We start from the raw sequence: 18,802 nt of genomic DNA, 5'->3' as shown, positions 1-18,802 counted from the left end.
CAACTTCTTCCTCAGACACAGCTTAGAATTTAAGGAAAGAAGGGTCAACTGTGACCTTGGGTATCAGTTCTTTGTTTTCTCGGTTATCTATGAAGCTCCTTCTCATTCCTTTATCCCTGAGCCGATAACACACCTTAGCTGCTATTCTCTTCTTGACTGAAGACCCTAACCACCCTCTCTGGAGCATGAAGCAATATAAAGACACCATAGGTCACTTATTTGAAGAGTTCAGGATTACTGCAGTGAAACTCACCATCTGCTGAGGATTTGAAGAAGACAGCAAGCAAGGGTACATTCCAAACTGTCCTTCTTGTTGTCAGATGAATAATGATCACATGTAACCTACCTAATAGTGACCACACATAGATGTAGTATGTGCTCTTTGGAACACACTTAAAACAAAGCCATTTAATTCATAATTGAATATCAATCTGAAACTCTTGAGACTTGAGTCTGGCGTTCCCCTCTTTCCTATTCCTCGAAGTCTTTGAAATTGTCTGAATCTAGACAGCCTGTCTTGCACCATGGAAGTTTCTTAGCAAGAGGGACTGATCCCTAAAGTTACAACCAAAGTCCCAGGTCATTTTCTGTGACTTTTATAGTCACTCCAGGTCATTTAGGTTTCTAGTTGCTTCACATATAAAATACCAATGTACTTTTAAGTGAGTTTGAAAATATTTTAGCTGTCTACCTGTATCTTGTTACCATCTAAAAACCACTAGTTACCTTAAACAGTTTATCAGCTACGTAGACACAAGTTGTCAAATATGAGTATCTCATATTCTCTCTTAAGAATTAATATTGTTACAAAACAGAAAATTATTTCTGATAGTGAATATACTTTCTATTTTTTTAAAGATTGGTTTATTTATTATATGTACAGTATTCTGTCTGCATGCCAGATCTCATTAGAGATGGTTATGAGCTACCCTGTGGTTTCTGAGAAGGGAACTCAAGATCTCTGGAAGAGCAGTCAGTATCCTTAACCTCTGAGCCATCTCTCTAACCCCAAATATACCTTTTCTAAGCACATTAAGTCTGCCTACTCCTAGGTCCTTAGGATAAGCAAGACCACACTAGTTTACAATTTACAAAAGAGTACTATTTTGAATACTTTAAGGATGAATACCTTTTTGTGACGTGCCTCTTTCCAAATATGTAAAGACCCTATTCACTTTGTAGTCTTCACCTTTTTTGCTCATAACCTTTGCAGAATCCCTGGGGTCCTTCGTAATTCACATGTTCATACACCAGAATGAGAAGAACATTGACCAGGGCCTTTCTTGTGCTCCATCTATAAATAGGCTTTATAGATAACCGAGAAGAAATAGGCCCGCATTTGAGCTGTGTCTGTTTGCTCTCAGGCATTAAGCATTGTGATAGGATTGCTCCTCATTTGTAGCCTCAGCCTATTTCTTATATTTCTGTTCCATTGCTGGAAGGCAACTTCAATAAACAAACACCTTCAAAAATATTCAAAATTTTCCTGCTCACTAAAGATTATGGTGCAAAGCTCTGGTTACCTGTCCAAATCCAAACCTCAAAAAAGTTTGATATTATTAGAGAAGCAATGAAAACTCTTTGATTCATTCAGAACATCAACAGATGAAAAGAGATTCTAGAATACAAAGGGCTGAAAAGCAAAAACAAAAACAAAGGACATTTCTGGGTGGCTTTGTGCTTTATTTCACCTTTTGGGTTTGATGGACGGACAGTTGGAATTGATTGTTGGAGCCATTAATGAACTGTTTAACCATAAGTATTCTTGTAGAGAAGAATCTCACTCATGGGATGACCTACAGCCAGTCTTAGATTATTAATTCCCTACTCAGTCTGGTTTGTCTTTTCTTTTGAGAATACTTTCTTAAGAGCAATTACTGCATTTCAGAATCTCACTCCGACTTAAATAGGACCACAGAATAATCTTTTTTTTTTCACATGAGACTTAGTAACTAAGTTAGTAGTAGGAATCTTATCCACTTCACCCCAAACTTTTGAGCTAAATATAAAATAGCAAGATTACATTGCATTTGATCAAGAGCACTATGGTTATGTGAAAGACACTGTTAGTAATATCTGTCAGTGAGACTGTGTACTGCACTGTGGGGCCACCATTTGGTAGGTGGGTAGTAGGTGCTATGATATTTTCCTGTTAACCCAACAGTCAGAAAGCAATTCCTATTCACTTATGTGAAGGCTCCATATCTGAAGTTCTGGCAAAACATACATTGTTTTTTCAGAGTGTCAATCCCTATCTACAAGGAAAGAGGCTGGACAACGTTGTGGCAAAGAAATCTGTCCCCCACTTCTCAGAAGAGGAAAAGGAACCAGAATAAAGAGAAGACAGTAGGTGGGAACCTGTATGATGTTTATGTGCATGTTAGTAGAGCCCGTGAATGACAGCATGCATTTTACATATTTATGGATGAAAAGCAGCTGGCCTTCCCTCCATACTGATGCCTGTGCTTTCTGCTAAATTAGAACAAAAACTCCTTTCCTTTTGGGAATTTTTTTCATGTGGATCTGCAAGAAACATTACAATTAAAATGTATATGTCAAGTATAATAAAAACACGGATATGAAATTCTCTGATTTCTTGCAGTTTGGGGTTGTGCTGTTTGGGCCAAGTCTGTAAAAAGCTAGCATTTGATTTTGATTATGCAGTGTATCTAGCCCTTGGGCCTTGTTACACACCAATAAAGAAGTCTGTACTCAAGGGGAGGGGCTGACACATCACACTCTACTGCTTCTTAATAAATGTATGTGAGAGCATTTGCTTGGGAAGTTTTTTTCTTTTTATATAACAGTATAAAATCAATTTCTTTACTTAATAGAGCAAGGTGACTCACAGAAGTATCTGATTTTAGTGCTAGTGCTGTGAAGTCAATGGGGGAAGGTGTGATCTCATTTCACATATGTTAGAACTAAGAATATTCAACACATGATGGGAATAATCATCAAAACCCAGAACGAAAATACCCTCTCCCAGGTGTGTGTGTGTGTGTGTGTGTGTGTGTGTGTGTGTGTGTGTGTGTGTGTGTGTGAAATGCTATAGATTTTAGAGGACTTAAAAGAAATATAAACTAAATGAAATATGTGAAGGTTTTTTTTTTGTTTTCTGATTCAAGTAAAAAAAATATATACTGTCTGTCTGACAAGTGTGAGTAGTGGTTACATATTTGGTGCAGTTTGATTGCTGCAAAGTTTTATGGCAATCTTTGAAAGAGCTCTTGTGTCTTAGTGTCTTGTGTCTGCTGAACTTTGTGCGGGTGGTATTTAGATTTGCTTTTAAATAACCCATTGATAGTGCTGGGGAGGGATAGGGATGGGGAGGATTGGGGTGTCAATGAATCAGATTAGCCCTATTGACAGTTGTTGATGCTGAGTTCCATGTACAGAAGGTCCCCTGTACTTCTACCTCTCTGCTTGAATGTGCTTGAAATTTTTCTACACTAGCGACACAGGCGAGGCTCAATAGTAAGGCCAACATGTAAGTACTGGTCTGGAAATTAAGCAAATAAGGTGAAAAATCTTGATAACTATAGATAGGAAGAATTAATGTAGAATATTCCCTTTGGCCATTATGTCTGGGGGGAAAAGCGATTTTTATAGAAGAGGAAGGGAACATGGAGAGAACTACAGTAGACTAATAGACTTGAAAAGGATGTGCTTTTCCAAGTGGGGCCTGGACCACATGTACAGCAGAGACAGTCATTGATTTTCCTTGGCTGAGAAGGTTCATTATCACCCATCAGTCTTTCCATAGTGCTATAGCCAAGGACCTTTGAAATCAGGAAGGTGGTGTAGTCAGCCCAAGGACATTTGGGGAACAAAAGAAGAACATGTTTGGCACAGTAGGCAGAAATAAAGCATCTGGTGCAGAAACCGTCAGCATTGCCCTGATTGAACTCCGACTGTGGGTACCAGCCCACTGGAGGCTCCTGGATGTAATTTACACCGCATGAGGGCTCATGAAGCCCTAGCCCCAGAGGATGACACAATGGGGCCATTCTAGAAGAGAATTTCCACTGTGATTGCTACTGGGGTGGGGAGGGGAGGAGAGCATTGTTCAACATCACCTGCTGTGTGTATTGTCACTGAAGCAACTCTTAACCCTTGCCATATGAGTCATTAGGCTGAGTCTTCAAGGAATAACTATTCAAAATATAATTGCCACTATGTTACAGAATATTCCAGAATCCCTAGACTCCCTGAAAGGATCAATCCTGAGCTTGAAGCATTTCTACCAGGGAACTAAGGTTTTATTAGTGTGGTGAGGCTATCTGGAGGTGATACGATCTTGGAAAACTGGAGGAATCTTCCATCCCACCATGACTGCTATACAAGTATCAGCGTGACCAGACACCCCACACCTCTTGTTATCCTGGAACAAGAATTGCACTCCTTTCTTGAGCCTGCAAGGCAACAGAAAGAGTTCCTCCGCTCTTCTCCTCTCCTTTGAAAGCGTTTAGAGCTACATGGTTTCATTGGCATGTGCTACATGGTTTAGCTAGCATTGGCTTACGATCTGAGGAACAGGTATCTCCGGACATCCACAATACAACACACAGCAAGTCGCTAAGGTGTCTGGAGCACACAGGGACCAGGAAGCCAGAAAAGGTGGGGTGGGGGGAGTTGGAGGAGAGAGTGCAGGAATGGGATAATCAACAAATTCGAATAAGATTGCCAGTTATAGAAACAGTCCTCCCTGGAGAAAGGTAAGTGTTGAAGGACGGGAGGTAGGTATAGAGTGGCATGGTTAACCATTGACTCCAGAACTTGGATGTCTGGGAGGCTGGTGAGATTGTGCAGCAGAGTAAGAGGATGGACAGTGGGAAACATGGGTTGATAAACACGATTTGTGGGGTCTCTTCATACCGAAGCAGAAAGCATATTGTCCACAATTAGTGTGCATTTGGGACGACTCTACCAAGAGATGGGAGGAAAGCAGCAGCAGCTACTTGAGCATCCAAACGGCTAACTTTCAGTCTTAGGAAGGGAGTTCTCAAGTGTCTGCCACTAAGCCAATTAGATGCGTGAAAAGTTATTAAAGATACGAAAAAGAACCACGGATACACTTCATGTACTTGAGTTGAAGCCAGGGAGTGTTCCCAGGAGTGTTCCCATGGGTTGTACAGTGATAAGGAACAGCTACTCCATCCGGTGGGTCAGCTTTCCTCCCTCTGACTGCTGACAGCGCTGGGGAGAGCAGCTAGCACAGATGCTATTCTTAGGTGGCAGAAGGTCCGTTTTGTTGTGTTGTCTTACTTCTGTAATAGTGAAGTGATTATAAGACTCTAGACGCAGATCCTTTCCCTACTTCTGTGTAGAATGTAGTATGCCCAGAATGGGAGTGACCATGACACCCTGGCCAATCTTATCCCAGCTCCCCAACCCAGCCCTATCTTTTCATTCTCACTGATTAGTAATAGATCCCCGGACATGGATTTAGGTCACCGGAAGCAGTGTGGTCAGGAACCAGGCATGGATGATATGTGCATTCACACATACACAGAAAGCAAAAATTAAAATAAATTAATCTTAAAAAATAAAGGTAGGTGTGTTATACACTTTAAGATTATCCTAGGACAGTACATTTATACTTTTTAATGTACATTTACACAACTGAGGAGAGCCTGAGACGATGCCTCACAGGGTTTTGTTTCTGCTCTGTGAGGCAACATATTACTCCAATCACAGAAGACGCGGGCATCAGAAAAAGCTTGCCTTGGACACCCAGTTTGCTACAATGAGAGTAACTGGGACTTCTCTCTAAGGTGATATGACTCACCCAAGTGTTTCATGAGTCAAGACTGTGCCATGAGGGACACATAATGATTTATGATCCCAGACACTCACAGTGTAGAGGCTGATCAGATGTGGAGGTCATGGGTTTAAAAAATATCTGAAGTATAAAAAAGACTCAGAAGAAGGGAAGTTTAGTTTGGCATGGTAGTCCCATTTGGAGGATGAGGCAGGAGGACTGCTAGGAGTTCCAGGTCAGTCTGGGCTGTAGAGTGAGATCCAATCACAGAAAACAGACAAACAAACTAGACAAAGAGAAGCACATGGCAGCATTGTAACCTACTCACAGAAAATATATCAGAGAGGAAAGCAGAATGCTTAGGATGCTTTAGACAAATGCCTGTGTTAAAAGCCTGGTTTCTGTGTGTAGTGTTATTGGGCAGTGACTCAGTCTTTAATAGGCAAAGGTCTCTTTAACTGGAAAGTTTGAACTCATTGAGGATATGACCTCAGGGAAACTCTCTATCCCCTCTCTTTTGCTTCTGGGTCACACTCTGCCATTTACTCCCACCATGACTTGCTGCTACCAGCAAGGCAATGAGTATACCCAGTCAACAGGTAAAGTGTCCAAGCAGTGGGTCTTTTCTCTTCGTAACTTATTTCTTCAAGTATTCGTTACAATGATAGAAAGTAGATTCTCAAAGCCAGGAGAGACACGGATGGTTGAATATTTTAGTCAGGGCAGTGTATGTGCAAAATTATGAGAGAAACAAGGGTCTGAGTCTTAAACCAACAGGGCAGAGAGTTTGGAAAGGGGTGGGAAATCTGGTCAAGAGAAGCTTCAAATTTTTTTTGAGACCCGAGGTTTTAAAAATCACTGTCTTACTTCAGATCAGCATTCTAGCCACTTTTGCCTTTTCCCTGTCAGCATCTTTTTCCTTCAGAATAGTAGGTAGAAACCCCTGCTATGTTTTCACCCATGTCTTAGATTTTTTATCATCTTATTTTGAGCACTCAGTACTTCACTGCTATACAGCATTTGCTCCAGTCAAGGGTTATAGCTCCTTGAAGCCATCGACTCTGTCTTGTCTTTCTTTTTAGCCTGAGATCTTCCATAGCTCAGTGGATAAACTGCTTGCACAGAAGCATGAAAACATGAGTTTAATTCCCAAAGCCACATTTAAAAGACCAAGAATGGTGATATGCTTGCAATTCAAGCACCATAAAGGTGAATATATACAGCTCCCTGGGGCTTGTGGGTCAGGTAGCTGAGAGTCAGTAATGACATTGTCTCAAAACCAAAACCCAACTAAACAAATGAAATCTGAGGTCTGAGTTGCAGAGCTACATCGATCAGTAAGCAGCACACTCTGCACAAGCCTGAGAACCTGAGTTAAGGTCGTCAGCTCTGATGCAAAAGCAGATGTGGGGGGACTCTGTAACCCCAAGGCCGGACCAGTGCCATTTTAATCACTGACATTCATTGTCTGGCCACTTTAGCCTGTCAGTGAGCTTTGGGACCATTGAGAGTCCCTGCCTCAGAAAATGAGGGCTGGAGAAAGACATCGACCTTCAGCCTCACACACACCAGCACAAATGTGCACACACACATAGACATGTATACACAATACTTACACACAGGAATTCACATGTGCATCTGAATACGCAGGGATGGACACACAGATGCGCGTGTGCGAGCACACACACACATACACACACACACACACACACACACACACACACACACACACACCATAAAAAAGAAATAGGACTGCTATGACCTTTAAGGTATTCGCATGATTCTCAGGCTTTTCTGAGAGTGGCCCAGCAGAGACAAGTGCCTTTTCCCAAAGTCACTGCCCTAAGATAACATCACTAAGGTAGAAGTGCAAAGGTCCATTTAAAGTCTTCCATGTGCTGCATTTCAAGGACAGCTGTGCATGAGTACGTGCTGAGTAGGGTAACAATCCTGCTTTTCATGATGGCTGATCTGAAGTAAGCCACTATGGGTTTCCATTAGTTGGCACCTCACTGACTATGGGATACCCCATAGCCAAATGGGCAGCATGTAGGGCATGTGTCAGCCTTTAACTTGTGTCAAGCACTATAACAACAGCCTTAGGAATGACTAGAGATAGACTCAGAAAAGTTTACCACTCAGTGATGGGCTTAATTGGAGAATTGTAGGAGCATTGCAAAGAGAGGTCAGGGGAGTGGGCAACCACCCCACAAAGGTAGTTCCGGGACATTATTCCCTAGCTGTTTTGGAAGCCACATATACCTAACTAGAACTACATCTTTAGGAAGTAACGTGTGAAATCACAGGAGGCCTGGGTTTTCTCACGGCTTGGGTGTTGCTTGGTTCGGGCTTGTTCTCTGAAGACTTCATCTCATTTTTCTAAAGAAGAAAAGAGGCTTTATCTAAACTTAGTTGTCAGGATGTTGCCACAAGGCAAATTTCTTTCCCCAAAAGTCCAGTGAGAAAACTAGGACCACGACATTTTCATAGACAGTAAAGGAAAGGAAGCTAAGTTGTTGATGAGGACGGATGAACCCGTGGAGAAAGGTGGCGAGAGGGTTTTTCATGTTTTGTGTGTTTGTTTTAGAGGGGATGTTACACCTTGGCTTCTTAAGTTCAGGATCAAAGGAGGTGTTGTAAGAATTCTAGTAGAAAAATGTCCTGGAATTTGGAGTTTCAAACATATAAACATTTAGATGTTGCAAAGAAAATCTCTTAAGAGTTGCTGCTCTCTCATTAAAGGTCCAAGAAGTACAAAACATATTGACAAAATTCACTTTGCCACTATAGGAATACCCCACAAGCAGGGCATCATATGATGTTTTCATCTTTTGTCACTATTTTCCTTGCCACGTGTCACATATTCATTAAGTAGTTATTATCAAGGACATATACTGAGCCCTGTTCTGGGACTGGGAGGCTGTCCTCGTTTGATTTCCATTGCTGCGATAAAGCAGTATGGCCAACAGCAAATTGGGGAGAAAGAGGAGTATTTGACTTATGCCTCCAGGTCATGGTTCATCAGTGAGGGAAGATAAATAGGAATTGGAGGAGAAACCATGGAGGAATGCTACTTCCCGATCATCTCAGCTAGGCTTCTTACACACCCCCCCACCCCGTGCATTGGTCTGGGCCACACATTAATTACCAACCAAAACAACCTCTCACAGACATGGCCACAGGCTAATCTAATCTGAGCAATTCCTCATTCAAGGTTTCTTCTTCTCCAGTGGCTCTAAGTCATGCCAAAATGAGACTAAAACTAACCAGTGCAAAATATTCTGAAAAAAAAAAATGTGTAAAACAGGGGTTCTTACTTTGTAGAGCTGATCACATAAGGTGGTGAGCAAGAAGATACCCAATGGTCTACTTGTACTCAATCCTGTATCAGTATAGGCGAATGAAGTAGTGAGACACAAAAATTGTAATTAGAGCTACACTGATCCTGAGTTTTATGATTTACAACTTATGTAACTTATATGTGGAGAACTTTCAGCTCATGGAATCTTCTTTTGCCTGAAAAATAAGTGGCACAGGCACACCTACCTCATGAAATTGATGTGAAGGTAAATTCCATGCAAGAAACAAATTCTCACTCTGGGATGTTCCTGGGTGAAAGGACTTTACTATGAGACATTAGGTGCTTTACAGAATTATTTGAAGATGTTGTGAAGCATGAGACAGAGATCCATGGCCGGGCTTAGTCACTTAGAGGTCACTGGCATCACTGGAACCTACAGGTCAGAAAGTGGTGGCTGGTGTCACTGCCCTGATCACAGCATTAAGACCAGTGTAAGACACCACAAAGCCATTGTCTGCAGATAGGGTTTCTGGTAACAGCCATAGCAACTGCAGAAAAGTATTTTCTCTTTTCCACTTTCAGAGTATTGTGAAAATGCACATTATTTGGTGCTCTGGTTTGCCTCCATATTCCTGACTGGCAACTATCATTTACATTTTCCATGTAGAGGTAGCTAAACTATTAATAACTTGATTCTTTGGTCAAGAGCCAGTGCATTGCCCAGTTGTATTGATCTCAGGTTAGCCATTAATCCACTTTAAGGAGAAAGGTGGGGTTTGGAATTTAAAGATTATTTTTCCAGTCTTCTTGTCTGATAAAACAGGGAGGCTTACTCTAAAGGAAACAAGCAGTGTTGGCGCAGACATAAGTCAAGCTCAAGCTGTGCATTAGTTTTGATGGAGGAATCATTGCCTCCTGCCCCACGTGCACAATGGCATTCATGAACACTGTGCACATGAAGGTGCATCTCTGCCATCTTTTATTATGCTTTGGTTTTATTTTGATTGCCTTTCAGACTGGGCAGTTAGCTAACAATATCCCAAATGTTAGGATCTTTTCAACGTAAATGATGTGTTTTTCCAGTTCTGGATCGAGAAATCATCTATCATACTGAGATGGACCAGTTGGCCAAGAAAACTCAAATTATTTCGCAACTAGCCAATAATACCCAGGGAGGAAACTAATTATTTTTCTTGTAACATCAGATGAACTTAGGGATTGACAGGGGACCACAAAAAAGCCAGAAGGAAAATGAAGAGCTGCCCAAATATTCTATTTTACCCACTACCAATAAGCCATGAAGAATTTCCCGAGTCACTTTTTACATATGTCTTCACGGTTGATTCATCAAAGATGATTCACAACTCAAACCACATTGCAGCATTTTTTGTTAAGGAAAAGAGGGGAATGAAGGTGTGAATGTAGTATTTTGGCAATAGGTATGTTTGATAGAAAATGCCATCAGCAGCTAATACTACATTAATATGCTCAGATCAGTAGGTACACAAGCAAAAGCTGCAACATTTTCATATGACATGAGATCAGATACTCTGTGTGCAGGGCACCTTCCTCCATCCATCCTAAGAGAAGGGGGTATTTTGGATACAATTTGTGAACACACATCTGAGCAAACCAATTTTTTTCCAAGAGGCCAACATATTTTTTTGTTCCTGATACATTGCATACATGAAACAATTTAAACATTTTCCCATTAAAACAATATAAATATTTTTTATCACTAGTTTAATACATGTCTTTTTTTTTTTTAAACTTCACTTTACTCTGCCCTAGCCTTTCTATGTTTCTTGTGAGAAAAGAAACAGAGTTCATTTAAAACACTCTTGTTTACGATGGATGAAACCACAAGTCTTTTGTGATGTTAACTCATTCAGAGGAAGATAATTTGAACTTCAGAGCATTTTGTGTTTGGAGAGAAAGCGCACCAAGGAGAACAGGCTCTTTTGGATGCATTGTATTACAGGAAGGAAAAGATCAAGGAAGAGTTGGTCTTAAAAATGTCAAAATATGAGAATTTGATGGGAAGAAAGAAGGAAAACAGAGCAGTTGGAAATGCAAAGATAAAAGAGCTGGATCCAGACATGTCTATGTAATTTCCCAGAAATGGAAATTGCACTAGCAATTTGGAAAGAGATATGGAGAAGCGATACACATTAACTGTTGAGTGTTTCTTTCGCAGTGAAAGGTTTTAGAACACATGGCTTAATGCGCTCGTGACTCATCTACCTATGGGCATGTCCTTGGTGACTGATGAAGGGAGAAGCCAAGTTTCATAAGGAATTAAACATGGAAGAAGAAGCTAAACCCCTTTTCCAGGAAGGGGAAAAAAAACCCTCTGGGAGGCTTCTGGGTCATCAGCAAAGCGTTAGTTAACTCAGCCAATTTAAGTCACATTGACATAGATCACACACGCAGGGCCTTTTAATGTTCCAAAGTGTGTTATTCGGGCATCACTTCCCCTATTTTCTTGATGACCCAGCAGTTGACTTGTCCAAAGCTGTTGAAGTAGCTGGTAGTTTAGCCCAGGTGCAAATCGAATTCTTTCCACCACATGAGTGATGCTCAGAAGCTGGCTGCTTATCAAAATCATTTGGAAAGCTTTGTAAAAATACAGATTCTTGGGCCTCAGCCCAGGAAATTCTGATTCAGAGAATACTCTGAGAATCTTTTTTCTTTTTCCTTTTAAGTTCTAACATTGACTCTGATATAGTTGATTTGGGGAAAATACTGCACAGAGATGGTATAAAAATGGGTAGAGATAAGAGCCCAGAGAAGAAGGTAGAATATGGAATGTCACTGCTTTGGGAACAACCTATAAAACTACACATGGTCTTATAGAATTCAGCCAGATCTGAAAAACATGCTTGGATGTTTCTCCAACCTTACTCCTATAGACCTGGACCTCCCTAGACAGCCCAACCTGTCCTCCAGGCCTCTTGTGGCTTGTAAGTATGCTTTAGAATGTGCACACTGGTACCATAGTTTCTTCTTCCACAATACATCACAATCAGGTATTCAGTCCGGCCTCAGTGCTGGAAAAGGAAGAGGCATTTGCAATCAAAGTCACTCTCAAGGAGTCTTAGCCTTGACTTTGTTCCAAAACAAGAATGTTTAAAAGATCTGATAAAAATATGCTAAATATCCAATTACTTAAAAAAATTAATGTACAGGGGCTGGAGAGATGGCTCAGTGGTTAAGATCACTTTCTGCTTTCTGAAGGACCTGGGCTCAGTCCCACCGTGACAGTTCAAAACTGTCGGTGACTCCAGTTCCAAGGGGTCTGACACCTTCACACTATGCACATAAAATAAAATTAAATAGATTATTTGAAATTTTTATTTATTTTTATTTAATGTGCATTGGTTTTTTACTTGTATGTATGTATGTATGTATATATGTATGTATGTATGTATGTGTATGTATGTATGTATGTATGTATGTATGTATGTGTGTATGTATGTATGTATATGTGTCTGTGTGATTGTGTCAGATCTTTGAGTTACAGACAGTGGGGAGCTGCCATGTGGGAGCTGGGCATTGAACTTGAGTACGCTACAAGAGCAGTCTGTGCTTTTAGTCACTGAGCATTTTCACAGCCTATCTGATTATTCGTTATTTTATTCAGTTGTTTTTCTTTGCACTAAGGGTAAGAAAGCTGAAATTCTTTCTACACTGCAACCTTAAAGTGTCCCAGAAAGCCAAGGTAACAGTGCACTATTAATTTCCCCCCAAAAATTGTGTCACCGTTTATAGTGAGGACACCAAAAAAGCACTTTTTTAGGACCTGGAAAAATCAGATTTTACAAGTTATTTCTATCTTCTCATATTAGTTTCCCCATATTTTCAAGAATTACCCTATTTTTCCTATGTTATTAAAACACTAGAATTATCAGAAATTCAAACAGAAAGACATATTCTTTCTGGTGGACAATATTATGTTTAACCTTTAAACTATGAATCCTTTGAATATTAAGTACTAACACCATCAGGGATCTTTTTTAGGGTCCCCTAAATAAACAGGTCTAACTAGGAAAACATCTTCAGTAAACTGTAAAAAAAAAGAACATTAGTTCAAAAATATAGAAAGCTTATGCATTCTGTATTCGACAGTGTTCCAGCATCTAGAAAGGGGCTGGACTTTTAGGAAGGACAGAAGAAACACCTTCACAGTCATAAAACAGAGATTGTGCCAGGGTGACAGAACTTAAAACCCACTTTTCTGTACAGAAGTCTGTTTCATTCATCACCTGCTATTAAATGATTATGTTTAGCACACAACTCTCCATATCCAGTAAATGTCACATGGCACTGTTATATGAACTAAGGACATTCTAGTTGTATTTGTTTAAGCTGTTCCCTCAGCTCTTAGGATTCTAATTCCATAGGGTTGGTTCCCTTAAGTTGCATGGGCCCTGGCATCACTTCTGGGCATCTCTCTACATTGTTAACCTATGTGTAGGCATAGCTGCACAGTTCTAAGCCAGCTTCCAGAATGTTTAATTGGTGATGAGGTCTTGTTACAACTTCCTCAAACTCCAGTGAGTGTCAGGTCAGTTCAGGACCAGACAGCTCCATATCTCTGTTTTATATTTTCTTCAAAAACAAAACAAACCAACCAGACAAACAAACAAAAAACAATAGGATACACTGTGGATGAACAGACCTAACAGCAGAGAGAGAAGATGCCACAGCTTGGAGGACTATGCTCTTTTTTACTAGTTTATAGGGATGGGTCAAATGCCTGTTGAACCAGAACCACAATGCTTAGCTTTCCAGGGAGTTTCAGCTAAAAAAGTAGAAACCAGAGCAGGGTGAAAACAGTGGAATCTTCTTAGTGTTTGTGTGGTTGTCACCCAAAGGAGAACAAAAACAACTCTGTAATTTTGATGCCTCCAGAAAGGCAGCGAACTAGAAATGGCTATTGTCCCTCCACAGATCTCACATGAGGTAAAATGCATGAACATAAGACAAATGATCAAACTGGGTAATATGAAAACCTGGCAAGAGCTAGGAGTTTTAGGCAGAAGAAGTGTAGAGTTTAGCACTGATCCTAGATGTTTGCTCAAGGGTTAATGAGACAGCATGGTAGCCATGGGCAGGACAGCAGAGAGACCATGGCAGCCGTCCAGATGTGCGCTGATTCTCACCTGGACTGGGGGCACTTTGCAGTCAAATACATGAACTGCCACTGGCAACCAAGGTTTGGGTGAACACCAGCATGGTTCCCTTGGTGATGGATAAAACAAGCCAGAAAGCAGCTGTCTAAACTCACAGAACTTTAGTTCTGATTCAGCTTAGCGTGTGCTAGGCACACAGGGACTCGAAGAAGAGGGAGGATGTACTTCTCTGTGCACTCAGGGATGCTTTGCTCGAGAGCAGAGGGAGACTGAGACAACCAGGCCAACACTGGACATGGAAAAAGTGAGTGACTATCATTTTGTTTGATCTTGATCCTCAAATTCCTAGCTCTATCTGGGCAACTTAGTGTCCATATTAAATGGCCAGAGTGGAAATACAATTCTTGCTTTGAAAGTTGTCCTCACAGTGACAAGATTCTTTTCCTTAGATTGGAATTGTGGAATTGACATGTCAGTAACTGCCAAAAAAAAAAAAAAAAAAAAAAAAAAAAAAAAAAAAAAAGCTAAAACTTTGGTACCACTTAGAGAAGTTGCCAGTCTTTGAAATCAACACAAATCCCTGTTTAAAAGCACATGAGCCCCCCTTTCCCCTTTATTGTTTTTACTCCTGTCCTTATATTTATCTCCTACTTTCCTCTTTCCTTCCTTCCTTCCTTCCTTACTTCCTTCCTCCCTCCCTCCCTTTCTCCCTCCCTTCCTTCCTTCCTTTCTTCTTCCTTTCTTCCTCCCTTCCCAAGAAGACTGGAAGCCTAACAGATATTCAGACTAGGTTTTCTAGATTACTAAGAAACAACCATCAGCACTCCTTGAAGGAAAATCCACTCTACAAACTACATAGTGGGTTGCTCTGGTTGTCAATGTAGCTGCTGTATGAATCGTTGTGATAGATTTTCAGTAAGGGTTCAGTCTACTACAACATGCCTTTATGACAGGGGATCAAATGTGATTCCTTCTCTGGAATCACTGTGTGGTCAGCTACTTCCCTCTAATGTGAAGGAAATGAAGGAGTGTGCCCAAGATCCTGCAATCCCCTGGCTGCTCTGGGTCACTAGGAATCTCTCCACACCTGGCGGACACATGGGCGATCATCTGAAGTCAGTGTCTGGGGACACATGGCCATGCTGCCCACTTCAAAGCCTGTGCATTTTATTTTGTCTCTCTTGTCATGTAGACAAGCAACACAGGGCACAGAAACAAACATTACAGACACGATTACCTCTTCCTGTTGGAAATGCCTCCCCACTCCAGGAGTTATTTCAACACCAGGGCAAGCGGCCTGGGTGCTCATCTCCAAGGTTGCTCTTGCATTTTGGATGTAAATATGAAGGCATTTCTTTGATAATTGTTTGAGTCTTTCAGTGATGTTGTTTCACTAGAGAGTGTGTCCCAAATGCTTTATGTCTATGAGGCTCTTTGCAGACGTGAATGGACAAGGGGTTAGTTTATATAGAGCACACATGTCTTGCTTTGACCTAAGCAGCAAGGAGAGCATAGTTTACGTTTCTTTGTTGTTTTTCTTTTAAAGAGGAATCATATTACAGATGATCCAACTTTTTATCCAGGAAGCAAAGGAGTAGAGAAGATTTAAATTTAGGGACCAACAAGATGCTTCGTTAGGTAAAGGTGTTTGCTGCACAAGCCTGTCATCATGAGTTCGAGTCACAGAACTCACATAGAGATAGGAGAGAATCGGCTCCATAAGATTGTTCTCTGATCTCCATAGGTACACTGTGGTACACATGCCCACAACACACTCAGCATTCTCTCACACACCATACTAATGAATAAATAACATTTAAAATATTTAAACTTTGACTTTTGTTTGCCAAATGTCAAGTGGCAATTAAGTTCAGGTTTATTGGCAGAAGGGAAATCAGGCCTGGGACTTACTGTCCCGCCTTTATCTGTATGCTCTCTCTTTTGAGAAAACACCAAAACACTAAACTTGTTTATAATTTCCCAATTTAAAACAGACATGTGCAAACCGAGAACCAGAAAGACCACTGCCGCACTTTCTCTCAGGTGTGCGTCCTAGCCTCAGAAATCCAGATCCCGTGTTTGATTTCGGATAGCTGTAGAAGGCAGGACGCTAGAGAACAGCCACTAGAGGGTGGAGGAGAAAAGTCTCAAGAGACAACTACCAGAAGACTAGGGATAGTGTGGGAGGGGGAGGGGGAGATGGAGGGAAAGACTCAGGTATGAGGGATGGTGCAGGAGGGCAGAAGTGAGGGATAACTAACACAAAGAAACACACTGTTTTATAAACTGTTCAAAAAACATAATAAAAGGGGCTCGAGAAGAATGTGGCTCAGAGGCTAAGAGTGCTTGCTAGTGTCCTTGAGGACCCAGATCTGGGTACCATTACCCACATCAGGTCATTTACAATCACATGTAATCTCAGCTCCAAGGGGTTCCAACGCTTTCTTCTGCCTCTGTGGGCAGCCACATCTATGTGGAATAAATACACACAAAACAAACAGTTTTTAAAACACAGATTGCATATAAGTTTTAAAAGGAGTTTGCCCCCCAATACATGGAGGACCTGAAGTTAGGAGGGGGACAAGGCACTAAAGACAACTGGAAAGAGATAATACTAGATGAATAGAATCCAAATACATTGTGTAAATGGTGGGGTGTGTTAGTGATGTGGTACACACCATTAATCTCAACACGGGGGGGGGGGTAGTAGCAGGGTGATTTCTATAAGTTTGAGGCTAGTCTGGGATACAGAGTTCCAGGCCAGCAGGGGACCACATTCTGAGACCCTGTTTAAGATAGGAAAAAAGTATGATGAGCAAGAGGAAGAAGAAACCAGGGAGGAATTTAAAGAATAAATACACTATTATTTTAGAAAGAGGGTTTACTAGAGGTGCCCTGGATATGAAGATAATTCACCCTCCAGAAACCTTGGGTTATTAAAAGTCCAATTTCTTTATGAGTTGTTGGTCAGGTTGGTCCCAGAGGTCTCAAAACAATATAAGCCATTGCTGTTGCTCTTGGATGCCCCCCCAGCACTCATAAGATACCATATATTTTTGTCAAAGGGCATGAAGACATCAAGCTTTCCTTGACTTGGTAGCTTCCTCTATGTTGGCCAATGTCTATAGTGGTAGAAGGGGCTACGTAAGTTGCTGGAGGAAAGGTTATCACCAAGCTTACCTCTTGCTACAGTCATCACCAGCCTGGGCAGATATGCCCACTTGTGTAACAATGGCATGGTAGTTATGGGGTAACCAGCGACTTTATGATGGATTTTGAGCCTGCCCCACAGGAAAGAGTCCATAGCTGCTATTATAGCCTTTTTCCAAGACCCTGTGGCTGGGGAGGTCATGGGCCCTAGAGGAAAATGGACTACTATTATTTTGTTCAGTGGGCATGGTATTAAAATGCCTTCTCAATGTTTATCAATATTAGTCATAGACAGTTCAGCTCTCAGCCCTCGTTAGACAAGCTTTCCCCACCCCACAACAACAACAACATTTAGTACAGAAGCTGATAACTGGCCAAGTGCCAAAAATCAATAACTGCACATAGTTTTAAATGGAACATCTATATCACTCCTTCCTACTAAGGATCAGGAAACATTGCAGAAGAGATGAATGAAAAAAATTATGAGCTAGAGACTGATCTATAATTAGAACTTACCATTATCTGTTATAAAACTGTTACAAAACAATGTCATCTGGATATAACACAATCAACACATTCATGGAATCACTGTTGCTATGGTTACCTGTGTAAGACCTACACAAGATAGAGCCTGTCAATATTTTATCAGAGGGGAGAAGGTCTCCTGAGACCTCTCCTTCTTTCAGTCACCATCAGCCTAAAGTGGCCCTCGGGGAAGGTGTCACATGCTTCAGCAACGTAACAAGTGACACATCACCTTTTCTCCAGTGCATAACCTACCCGTGCTCCTATGTTCAGGTGGTCAACCTTATTTAAACTCAGTGCATTTTACACACACACACACACACACACACACACACACACACAGAGTATGGAAGTTGGAGGGGCCTCTTGATTTCCTAAAGAATAAAGCTTTCAGTAGGCAAAGGATATGGGGAATGATACCTGGTGATAGGGGTAAAAATGATCAAAATTCAACACATATATGTACAAACTGTCAACTAATAATGAATAAATGTGTTTTAAAAATAGACTTCTGTAAGTCACAGTGGCCATAAAGGTGGTAAAGAAGGCTTAGGTTTTTATAGAAAACCCCAGGAAGACAGCACATCTGACTGTGTATTTGTAAGTCTTTGTGAGTAAATTCCCGTGTCCCCAAACTTGTATTGCTCATATATATGTTCATATTATACAATGTTGGCTGTTCAATTATTTAAATTGCCTTGCATTTAGAGGTGTCTTTTGTTGTTGCTGTTGCTGTGTACATTAGCTGTATAACACAATAGGTTGCTTTTGACTTTTGTTTTGAGACAGGGTTCCACTCTGTAACCCAGAGCTAGTGACTTGAAAGTCACCAGCCCACAAAAGCCTCAAGTTCACTATAATCTTTCTGCCTCAGTCTCTCAGGAATTACAGGAATAAGTCCCATGGTTGCTCAGTGACTGGGGACAT

General features: G+C 41.0%; 1 protein-coding gene across 5 annotated transcripts in view; it reads left to right on the top strand.

Annotated features, from left to right (window-relative positions):
- Positions 1 to 2,336, top strand: part of LOC308431480 (neuroendocrine protein 7B2) — a gene marked incomplete at both ends in the record, with an annotated part of 42,128 nt that extends 39,792 nt beyond the window's left edge. For all 5 annotated transcript variants that reach the window (XM_080930974.1, XM_080930972.1, XM_080930973.1 and 2 more), the window contains one exon: positions 2,241 to 2,336. In XM_080930974.1, coding sequence (XP_080787100.1) covers positions 2,241 to 2,336 — 96 coding nt within the window. The remainder of the gene's footprint in view (positions 1 to 2,240) is intronic.
- Positions 2,337 to 18,802: the final 16,466 nt, after the last annotated feature.

This window comes from Micromys minutus, assembly GCF_963924665.1.
Source record: "Micromys minutus genome assembly, chromosome: 17".
Taxonomy (NCBI): Eukaryota; Metazoa; Chordata; class Mammalia; order Rodentia; family Muridae; genus Micromys; species Micromys minutus.
Note: the sequence above shows the minus strand (reverse complement) of the source record. Positions and strands in the feature narration are given on the sequence as shown.